This window comes from Mandrillus leucophaeus, unplaced genomic scaffold (genome assembly GCF_000951045.1).
Source record: "Mandrillus leucophaeus isolate KB7577 unplaced genomic scaffold, Mleu.le_1.0 Scaffold1749, whole genome shotgun sequence".
Classification (NCBI taxonomy): domain Eukaryota; kingdom Metazoa; phylum Chordata; class Mammalia; order Primates; family Cercopithecidae; genus Mandrillus; species Mandrillus leucophaeus.
This window is the reverse complement of record NW_012101753.1, coordinates 29,363-41,444: the sequence shown is the minus strand read 5'-3', so window position 1 is coordinate 41,444 and position 12,082 is coordinate 29,363. Positions and strand designations below refer to the sequence as shown.

Genomic DNA, 12,082 nt, shown 5'->3' with positions numbered 1-12,082 from the left:
TACTCAAGAGCGCAACCCTACCAATTCTCCTCTTTCTCTTCTATATCATCAAATCCTTTTTTCTGTATTTTATCACTTTTATTAGCATACAACATACAATTAAATGTACCAATCTTAAATAAAAGAACTCTCTTGATACCACTACCCAGCCTGCCACTCTTATTCATTCCCTTTTGCAACAAAATGCCACAGAAGAGTTCTCTACACTACTTGCCTCCAGTTACTCTCCTCCAATTCTCTTTTAACGCACTCCAAGAGGCTTTTGCCCCTACCACTTCAGTAAAATATGTACGTGAACAATGATCTCCACAATGCTAAGTCCCATGGTCAATTCTCAACCTGCATTTTATCTAACCTATCAATGAACAGCATTTAAGAGTTGATGACTCCCTTTTCCTTAATATACATTCCTTGCTTGGCTCCCAAAACATCACCTTCTGTTAGTTTTGTCATTGTAAAATAGAGTTAATTTATCTAGTCAGTAGTATTCTCCCAGAAGACCACATAATAATACTTGCTTTCTGAGACTTGTGAAAGCTATGAATTGTTTTCCTAGGTGATTGGGAAGTAGGTAGTGAGGATAACTCTTAAATCCCTTTATTAATGTATCCTATTTACCTGTAAAGACAGTTCCTTCATCAGTTAACAGATGCTTCTCTTTTATCTTTGAACTTTAGTCTTATTGCGTCCATCTATTTACCTGGGGAAATTGTTAAATATTAAGCAATAAACTTTCTTATATTGTGTATTTTTCAAAACCTTTTTTATATGTTAAACCTGTATCATTCTACCTAGATGTCTCCTGGTAAGTGAGATCAGTTTATGAGTCACTTTTGTTTTTCATGTTTATACTAATTCTATTTTGGAATGGTGGTCAAGTAAAAATCGTAATTTCACCACTTAAGATTTTTCCTATTATCCTTTGAAGTGCTTTTGAACACATTGGTGTGCTCTAAGATCACCATAGGTAGGATTTTAGGTAGAAATTTCTGATTTTTAAAAAAATCATATTCACCAACAAAAGTGGATGGAATAGACCTTTGGGAAAACAATACTTACCTGAATCTCCACTAATTTGTCATTGGTTAAATTAGACGCCTCCTTTTACAATCGTCTTTGACACTCTATGAGTTAAAGAGACCCATATTGTAAACTATTTTCTGGGTAGAAAGATACTAGCTGGAATCACACAGGGAAATATACTTTAAAAATAGTGATGATGGTTACTGTTCTTTGAACAATTAAACTATGCCAGGCATATAACACCACCATACTTAACACCTCCTCACGCCAACCTACCCGCATCCTGATCTCTCTCTTTCCCCTTCCCTTACTTCATTTTTCTTCATAGCTCCCATCTGTACCTGATATTTTAAGGTTATTGTCTCTTTTCACTAACAGGATGATTTTTCTTGCCCACCTTTGCAGCTCTAGCATTCATTACAATGAATGGCACACACTAGGCACTCAGTATTAGTTGAAAGAATAAATAAGTGTCTATCACCTCATTTAATTCTCTTAGCCACACTATAAGATAGATACTGATGTTACCCCCAGTAAACAGAGGAAGAAACTAACACTTTAAAAGGCTGAATAACTTCCCAGAGGTCAAGCAACAAATAAGTACAGTGCCTAGGTTCTCAGCTATTGTGCATATTGCTTCAAGGAAAATGAACTGTTATTGTTATTTATAATTAACATCTGAAATTAAAATAAAACAAAACACACGAACAAAGAAACTCTCCACAGGAGAAGAGGAAGATTCCTGCTGTACCAAATGGAACAGCAGCTCATGGGGAAGCAGAGCCCCACGGAGGGCATAGTGGACCTGAACTCCAGAGAACTGGAAGGTTAGTGAAAATCACTTCTATGGGACTTCAATGACCAAATGACATACCATTCTTCTCTGTTAGGAATTGCTATTTTGAGATCTAATTTATTTTATACTTTTAATAGCTGCTTTTTGAGGGTGAAAATGCCAATTAGTTTGATTTCTCTGAAGTTGCTAATGATTGTCATTACTGTTAAACTAAAACAGTGGAGACACCCTTCCATTATACTTTACCTAGTCTTTCATTTTGCTGTGCATAAAATGCATTCCCAGATTCTTAGAATGAAAAGGAAAACCGTCAATTGACCATTCCAAAAGAACCCATTGAAAGCTTCAAGTTCAAGATAGAAATAAAACTAAATACCAACAACTCAGTCTTGTAGGCCCTATCTCATTAAATGCAAGTAGGATGTATATAATGGTATTTTTTATTTTTACGGCTGTGATTTGAAAGAGCTATATGATTTATTTTCTAATCACACATCTTTGAAGAGATGAAAGCTTCAATTTATTTCTTAAAATGGTGCTTTATGGTTTTTTTTGACAGCTTGTCTCTCTCTAAGCAATGTGTGAGCAGAAAATCAGAAACCCTTGGGTGGGTCTCTCTTCAGGGAATATGTGTATAGCCTCCATTGTAATTAAAGGCAGTTGCAAAGACTTTGCAGGATTGGTGCTCCCCTCCCCTCAAGGCCATTTTCTGTACTTCTTGCAATGTGTCCTCTAAGCTGACTTTCCAGTTCCTGAGCACTCTGCATTTTAATTCTGTGTTCTTTCCATTTATCTATGTGTTGTCTCTGAGGAAATGTCCTTTAATGTCTTCCTCAGGCTTGATACCTAATTTGAGATGGTTCAAACAATTTTTTCCTTTTCCCTTCACTGGAACCTTTGTTACTCATTCTGTTTGCTTTCATACTTTTGAATGCTGTCTTTTTATTTTTGGTGGTATTTTTTTCTCTTTCTCAGGTGTAACATGCCACATAGCTTAGATTTTTTTCGAAGTTCACTTTTCCTTACTGCTTCCTAAATCCTCCCAGGTCACCAATATCCGGTATCTTCGCTTCTCCAGAGTTCTTCCACAGATTCTGTTGCTGACATGACTTGAAGTATCCATTACTCATCTGCTCTCCTGGAGTTGCTGGTGTACATCTGGGCTGCTCTTGCACTGTTCTCTGTAATGAACTCCCACTTCCGGATTTAGATTTTTACTGCTAAAAGCACATTTATACACAGTACTATAACAACTATTCAGACTAATGTATGCTCTAATAAGTAATTGATTAGAATCAATGGTCTAATATAAAGTGCTATCAAAACTATAAATATTAATTACTAATTAATAGCTCATAACCACCTCAAATTCTTTTTGGGATTAGGTGGGATATAAATCACAAATGAATGCCTAAATAGACTGGTAGAGTAAATCTGTTTTGAATTGTGACTTTGATAAGTTAACAAATTATTCAGAAATGATCCCCAAAATAAAAAAATATAATGTGTATGTTTTACTAAACATGGGTAGAGAAGCCTAAGGTGATCTTTATGTGTACAAATATTTCACAGGTTCTCTGCAAGCTTCTCTGAGTTTCAAATGTCCTTTTATTCAATTGAAGTTTCATTCTTCTCAACCCTCTCCTACTCCATAGCTCTCTGATGGAACCAATCATAGGAAAATATAGTGATCTTATACCTGCGTAATAGTAGAATAGTTATTATTATGTAACGATTACAGATAAATCAGATCAGAGAAGTTACATGGTAAAATATTTTAATTATTCATAATATGTACATCTTTTATTTCAAATTCTAACCAGAATTTTTTTCTAAAAAGAACAATCCTTTCTGAAGTGATTCTAGGACTGCCAAATGAATATTCCTATATATAAAATAAATAAGAAAAATGTAACAGTTTTGTGTGATCCAAGTATACTCAGCACGCTGGCAGTTTATTGGAGCATAAGTTTTTTTCACCATTAACATTAACCTTCACATAGGAACTTACTCATAGTCTAATTCATTTTGCTATCACATCATTATTCCACGGAACAAAACAACTTACAGTAGACAAATGTTAAGTCTGCATATTGTTATTAGATGTTCATAAAATGAGAATACCTACTTATTAATGGTCTCATTTCTAATAGATTTTTTTAAAAGCTCTCAAATTTAAAGCATCATTTCACAGTTTAATACTTTTCCCCCAAAAAAATTCTCTTTCAAGTGTTTCAATATGGTTTTGGATATATTTGGAGTAAATGAATTTATACCAAGTAAGGTCACTATTGTCTTGTGAATCACAGATGTTGGGATGTGTTAACGCAATAGTGGATCAAAATTACATTTATCTAGTTTGATTATTATTAAGGACTCCCTCCTAGTTTTCTAAAAATGAAAACAGCTCCGGAACCTATCTGTCTCTACTAAGTATTGCTGCCATCCAAAAGGACATTTAGATGTCTTCCTGCAACAATATCTAGTGAGGGATTTTTGTTTGTTTGTTTTTTTGGCTGAGAGAGTAGGTAACTGGAGCTATGGTTAAACATTGCTTTTTCTCTCTAGGGTGATGCTCACTACTGGAGTATAGAAAAGCCAGCTAACCCTCCCTCCCTCCCTCCCTGCTATGCTAAATGGAATTAAACATTTAGAAATACTGCCAATGATTGAGGGTGGTAGGCCTGAGTTTAGGAGGAGTAGGTTGACGTAGAAATGGCACAGAGATTAGAGTAATCCTTGAATCTCATTATTTGGATTATGATTGGTGAACAGCTCTGAACCTTGTTTAAGAGAACCTGGGATTTTTGGTGGTTGACACGATATTGGGTTAGGAATTGAGTAACATAGTTGTGCAGTGCCTCCCTGTAGATCATTATAATACAATGCAGCAGGTTATGTGGGTCTCACCTCTGCTGATGGAAAACGTATACTGTGACCTGGCAACAAAGCAAATGAGCATTTTGACTTGTGTGTTTTTTTATATTTGGGTTTCACTATTGTGTTTTCCCCCCCTTGTCTTAGGATTTTTGGGGGACTTATTTTAGATATCAAAAGAAAAGCTCCATACTTCTGGAGTGACTTCAGAGATGCTTTCAGCTTGCAGTGCTTAGCATCTTTTCTGTTTCTCTACTGCGCGTGTATGTCTCCTGTCATCACATTTGGAGGACTGCTGGGAGAAGCAACTGAAGGGCGTATAGTATGTATCATGCTTTTCTCTGAACTTTGAAACATAATCCATTTTTAAGATTCAGTTAGATAAGTAAGCATTTAATTTTGGAGAGATTTGAGATATGGTCTGCTAGATAAACCTTATATGAATTTCCTGGATGGCTAGTGGAACTTGTAATCTGGGGGTGGAATGTCTCAGAATGACTAGTTCTGAGTCTTACAAAAGGTTCTCATCTGATGCCTTGCCCTCAGCCCCCCAATCCTAAGCTAGGTTTAGGCTCAGTTCTTGTCTCACAAGAAGTCCATTTGCTATATATCTGGGCCATGTTTCTGTCCAGATGCTAATCCTGAATACATTTAAACCTTTTGTAAGGCAACAGAGATGTGAGATAAGAAAGTGAAAAGAACACCTCCACTTTTGCTACTATGCATTTTCTTCTTACTGTCAGCCCCTTTAGTCATCATCCTACCCCACATGTTGCCCAGGATTGCTAGGCTTTTCATGGTGAAGGAGAAAGCACATATCCGTGTATTTTAAATGTCTTCTCCTTAGCTACAATGGCTTCCTGTACAGCTTAGGTAATTGAACCATTTATATCTCTACACAGAGTGCAATTGAATCTCTCTTTGGAGCATCCATGACTGGGATAGCCTATTCTCTCTTTGGTGGACAGCCTCTTACCATATTAGGCAGTACAGGACCAGTTTTGGTGTTTGAAAAGATTTTGTTTAAATTTTGCAAGTAAGTGTTATGTACTTTTCAGCCCTTAGCCTCTTCCTTTTCTCTTTACTATATTTATACTTCTCCCAACATCACTTTTGGAGGTCTGTTAATAGAGACAGAATTGCCTGGTTTGATTCAGTTTATCATTTTTGCTTCATCATGGGAACAGAGGAAAAGCAAAAGATTTATGTATATTGTTATGTAATATTTTTAAAAAGTAAGACTCAGTTATAAGTACTGAGAAATCCCTTTTAATTTTGTCCCTTTAGATGTTCCCTTTAGACCAGTGGTCCCTAACCATTTTGGTGCCAGGGACTGGTTTCATGGAAGACAATTTTTCCATAAATTGGGTGGGGGAGATGGTTTTGGAATGAAGCTATTCTACCTCAGATCATCAGGCATTAGATTCTCATAAGGAGTACACAACCTAGATCCCTCACATGCACAGTTCACAACAGGGCTTGTGCTCCTATGAGAATCTAATGTCGCCACTGATCTGACAGGAGGCGGAGCTCAGGCTGTAATGCTCACTCGCCTGCCACTCACCTCCTGCTGTGCAACCCCGTTCCTAACAGGCCACAGACAGGGGGTTGAGGACCCCTGCTTTAAACAAGACTTTAGACAAAGTCTTGAATTTAGATACTCATAGGATGTGAAGCTTATTTACTTTCACTTCCTGAATGAGGTTTATTTTCATTTGCTTAAAATGATAGCAAGCTGTTGAATGACCTTCTTTTCACTGTTCTTTCCTTTTCGTCCTCCCAGAGAATATGGGCTGTCATACCTATCTTTAAGAGCTAGCATTGGACTTTGGACAGCAACTCTGTGTATCATACTTGTGGCCACTGATGCTAGTTCCCTTGTCTGCTACATCACTCGGTTTACTGAAGAAGCTTTTGCTTCCCTGATTTGCATCATTTTCATTTATGAGGCCCTGGAGAAGTTGTTTGAACTCAGTGAAGCTTATCCAATCAACATGCATAATGATCTGGAACTGCTGACACAATACTCGTAAGTACCATTTCCCCTGCTGGCTTTGAGGCTTTTCTTTTTACAAATATTGCTATTGTTACAAGAAATATGAGGAAATTACTCAGCAGAGAATGTGCCTTAAGTTGATTCATGACCTAAATCCTGACTCTCAGAGTTGAACAGGATTTTAAAAGTTATTTAATCAGCCACTCATCTGATACTTGCATTATCAGTATACCATCTCTGCCAAGAGTATCTTTTTAAAGTTCTGTTTGTCTAGTGTTCTCTAAAATAAGTAGATAAGGAACCAAGTCCATTTTAATATACACGAATTTTACTTTAGCAAAATATATGCTATTTGGTGTTATTTCAGGGTCTTTTTAATTTACAATAATTCAAAGAAACATAGTAATGAAAATATAAGGTTTCAAATTTAGAGCAATAAGGTAAAATAAACTTATTGGGTCTAAATCTTACTAGATGTTTGAAAGTGTGGTAAGAACATAAGTCACTGAATGAAAAATTTAATTTTGGTTTTGGCATGTGTGACATTTTTGATGGAAATACTCAGGTATTACTTGTTGAAAGTGATGTTACAGTCCAGGATTAAAGATGTGATTGGATCTGTTGCTCCTTCTAGTTTTGGTATATCAACAGTCTGGAATGTCTCTCAGGCTTTGTCTGCAGACTATATGTGGCCATTAAATGGCCCCATTATTTAATCGTATAATTTTTTGTTGTGTTTATATACAGTTTTTTATACTGCAAATATCTGAAGCAATATGTTCTTTAGGAGACAGTTATCATCTCTGCATCAACCACCAATGATTTCCGTATAAACTGCATAGATATGGCCTTGAACCCTTTTAATATTTTTTAATCTTTATTTACTACAAGAAGTTTAAATTGTTGAAGTCAGACCAAAATCGTGCAATGTTATAATTTTGTTAAGAATGATGTAATGATATAATGTTGAAAATAATGTGAGTTTTAGTACTTTCACTTTTATTTTATATTTAGAGATAACTTTAAACAACTGACCCCCATTTTTGAATAAGAAAAATCAAAGTGGAAATATAAAATAACTTTCCCAATAAAAGCAAATAGTGAGAATGTTGTAAACAGGGCTAAGAAGGTACTGAGCATAGTTGTCAAGGAAATGGGAAGGATAGTTTGATCAAAACCAGGGATAACATTGATACATGCCTTTTCATTTATCCTTATCTGAAAGAGAATCTCACTGAATTTGGATATCCTTGCTGAGATATGTAATTATCTCCGGTTGGATTTTCAGATCTACTACATGCCAAGCACTATACTAGGTGCTAGGAAAACCATGGTGATTAATATTCTGTCCTCAGTGAACTTCCAGTTGAGTAGGGAATGTAGACAAATAGACAGCATGAGGAAATGAGTGTCAGATTAAAATGTTGGTACAAAATGCTATAGCACCACATCAGGAGAGCACCTAACCCAGATTTGAGGTTCAGAGAAGCCTTCCTGGAGGAAATAACGTAGAATAAAAAATGCAGTAGAAGTTAGGAAGGTGCTAAGGAATAGGGCAGAAAAGTAGTTCAGACAAAGGGCATTCACAGACCTAGATGCAAGAGATGCATTCATGCTTTAAAATATTTGTGTAAAGTTATATAGATAGTGGTAAAACAAGAAATGAAATCCAGGTTTTATTACTGATATAATTTTCAGTACACTGATGAATACAAATAAACTCTCCAAAAGAAACCAAGTAAAACAAATAAAACAGGTAAAATCAGAACTATTCTGTTTCAAGTGGTAGGAAGGCACCCATTGCCTACCCTGTCAGCTGTTCTTTGAACCTTAGTGATAGCTTCTCAGGTACTTCAGACTGAGGAACATACTTTAAAATCCCTTGGTCTAGAAAGGAAAAAGATTGCAAAAGCAAGGTCTGAGCCCTGAACAATTTTCACAGCTTAAAAGTAGAATGAGAAAAATGCAACCAATAGGCAAAAAATAAATAAATAAATAAACAAATAAATAAATAAAAATAAGAAAGAAGCATCAGAGGAAACTATGGATAATGTCAGGTCACAGAAGGCAAGGAAGAAGAAATGTATCACAAAGTCTTTAGAGAGGACAGCGGGTTGGATATCAAACAGAACAAGGAAAAGCATTTGAAAAGAGATACTTGGTAACTTTAAAAACTGGTATTGGGGTGGGAGAGGAGGCAGAATGGGAGGTCAGTTTGCAAAAACTAACAAGGAAGTGGGTGGTAAGGAAATGGAGAAAGCTGCATAGGCCAGTTGGTGTCAAAGAAAGTGGGAAACAGAATGCCTTTTGAAGAGGGCAATGAAATAATAAGATTGATAATTTGTGACAGAGAAGAACTATGCATGTTTAAAAATGGGAGAATAGAAACTGAAGAAAGGGAGAGAGCAAAAATGGAGAAAGAGTAGATAAACACGGGATTGCAACCTCCCAGTAGTCAAAAAAAATGATGAGATCAAGGGGTTAAGTAAGACAAATGCTCAGAGGGTAATTTGAAAGCTAAGATAGCTTTATGTGGCCATGATCCCCGCCTGTCATGGTGATCAAAAGAGGAGTGACAGAGGTCCTGACTTTCTCCACATTTCCATCTCTGCTTTTTAAAAAGTGATCCTGCATGTTTAGGTTTTACTTCGATCAGTGTGGGCATCTAAAACCTAATTCTTCCAAGGCTGAACATGAATGTGTGCTGATGACTGTGTTCCATTGCCCAAGTGCCCTTCTCAACCCAATTTAGGGAGATAGAAGGGATGGAAAGACTGGTTCATCCTGATGGGCATGAGGTTTTAGTGCCTCATGGCACTGGCACCTGAAATGGGTGTGTGTGACGGAAGCAATGACAGTCTCATGGGAAACGGGATCTGACGAGATATCCTCATTGCACTGGTTCTTCACTCCAGTTGTTAAGCCTTGATTGTCTGGCTTCCAGTACCACTTACACTGTGTACATGAATCTGATCAGGTATTTCCATCACTTGCTCCTTGGAGTAGCAAAATTGATCTTTTTTTGCTATGCATAGAATGCATATATTTATTAGTGTACTTTTAGTTATGTTCATTAAAGAAAATAATACATTATTGTTAATTACTGCTATTTTAATGTATTTTGTAATCTCATACTTTTGCACAAAACATTTACTTTGTCTCATGAAGTCCAGATGAAACTTTTAGTGGCTTTCTTGTTACTGTGACCTTTTCACATTTAATCAGTGTCATTTATAACAATGTCCACCTAAAGTTTTCTACTTTAGATGTGGCTGGCCTCATATTTGTTATAAGATACTATGCAGGTTCATTAGAAAAATTCCTAGAAAATGTTATAGCTAGAACATAATATATCTGAGATTGCAACCTTTGCAAGCAATATGCCTATAATGTACATATTTGTTTGGGTATAAGATATTTGAAAAAAGTCATCATGTTTAGGATCTGTATTTCAGTTTTTTTTTTAATACTTAGCCTCCTACAATCAGATTTTCTTAAATTCATAGTTTATCAACCAAATAACAAGATGTCTTTGACTTTTTGAAGACATATCCTGCTCCTCTGTCATCCTAACCTTATAATATGGTAATATACAGACCTTATATTTGAAAATATAAGCTTTTCTTTCATTGTGCCAAGATCAAGTGTCAAGATCATCTATTTATCTTTGAGAATACATACATTGCACCAGACAATTAAGCTGAATATGCCAAGTTAGCAATAAAAAACAAGTTTATGAGAATAATCTTTCCTTGGTTGCTTTGATTTTAAGAAATGGCAAAAATAGAATGAAGTGTTGTGCTTTCATAAGATGAAGTGTTTCTTTCAGGTTTGGGAATAATAAACTTTTGAAAGACAACTAGCTAAAGAAAAATTGAGAATGTATTTATTAATGTTTTGTAATCAATTGGGTCAAAGCAGTATGTAGGGTCTGATTATCTCTCTCGTTTCTGATATATATGTAGACTAGAGTGAAATAAAATATAATGATTAACAAGCTGTTGAAGGAGTGTTCTCACTAGCAGGTTATGATAATTTTTTTTTGTTTTCTTTTCCTCTTTTTTGTTTCTCCAACACCCAGCCCTTTACATAACCCAAGATAGCGACCTGTTTTAAATAAATGTTATTTACTGACTGACATACAGAAGAATATCCTCTTTCTTATCTTCTCAACTAGATTTGAACCTCCTTTAAAGTAGAAAACATGTAACAATGAGAATTTCATTCTCACTGTCCCTAATTTTATCTCCCACAGTCCCAGCATAATATTGTAAATACGGTTAAGTGATACTTAATGTATACTGATTAATGGAACATGTTGCAAAATAATTGACATTATTTTGCCAATCTTGTTCTCTAAGTAAAGAAAATAGTGCTTATTTCCATTATCTTTAACAGCACTCTTAAAGATTTTAGCTAGAAGTTTGGGATAAATTTGACACATTATGAAATTCTTAATATGCAATAAAGGTATATAAATTTGAACTGATAAAACTAATGATGACTGAAAATTTAGACAGGGTGCCAACATTGTGGAGAAATCATCTGAAAAAAAAGGCAAGAGAAACAGGAGTGCAATTTACAGCAGAACTCCCAGGGGTGATAGATGTGGGGAGAAAGAAGATGAAACAGAGTAATCATACTGCATGAACCTTTTTAGTACTCACTAGTCAAAAAATAGAGAATAAAACAGATTTAGAGAAATATCTGTTTCAACCTTTTTAAATTACATTTTTTGCTGTGTATACACTTGACTGGATTTATCCAGAATTGCTTGCAACATAACATGATAATTATATTTTTAGGTGTTTATTTGTGTACCTCCACTAGATTTATCTTTATAATGATGGATCATGGCTATTAGGCAGATCTATGTACCTACTATATCTAGCAGAGTGCTTGGCACATATTATATGAACATGTTTATTCATATTTTTACATTTCTGAAAATGCTTCTCACAACTGATGGGCACATTTCATATATTGTTTCCCCCAAAAAAGCTAGATTGTTTGACATCTTAGATTCAAATAAATATAATAGTAGGCACTCAATAAATTATGATTCAATAAACTTTTATTAACTTCTCACCTCATTCTTGATTCTTGATCCAAACACTTGCTATCCTTGTTTTCTGTTCCTGCTTTTAAAGTAAATTATTTTAATGATAAAGTCTCATTTCTAGTAGCAGTAGTATCCAATATAATAGTTCATTATTTACTTGTTTTATTCTCACTGTCCCTAATGAATTATGAGCCTTTTTGAACAGAATTTGTGTTTCTGTATCTTTCTACCTACAGAAAGCTAAGGGATTGGTAGATAGTAGTAAAACTTTATTAAGTGTCTTTCAAGTAAGTTACTCTTCGTGTCTACTTTCAGATCTTAAATGGAA

General features: G+C 35.2%; 1 protein-coding gene across 1 annotated transcript in view; it reads left to right on the top strand.

Moving 5' to 3' along the window:
• Positions 1-6,729, top strand: part of LOC105537568 (sodium-driven chloride bicarbonate exchanger) — a 295,346-nt gene extending 288,617 nt beyond the window's left edge. Inside the window, exons 12-15 of the mRNA XM_011977214.1 lie at positions 1,750-1,850; positions 4,844-5,018; positions 5,599-5,732; positions 6,480-6,729. Of these exons, the coding sequence (XP_011832604.1) occupies positions 1,750-1,850; positions 4,844-5,018; positions 5,599-5,732; positions 6,480-6,729 (660 nt within the window). The remainder of the gene's footprint in view (positions 1-1,749; positions 1,851-4,843; positions 5,019-5,598; positions 5,733-6,479) is intronic.
• The last annotated feature ends 5,353 nt before the right edge of the window (positions 6,730-12,082 follow it).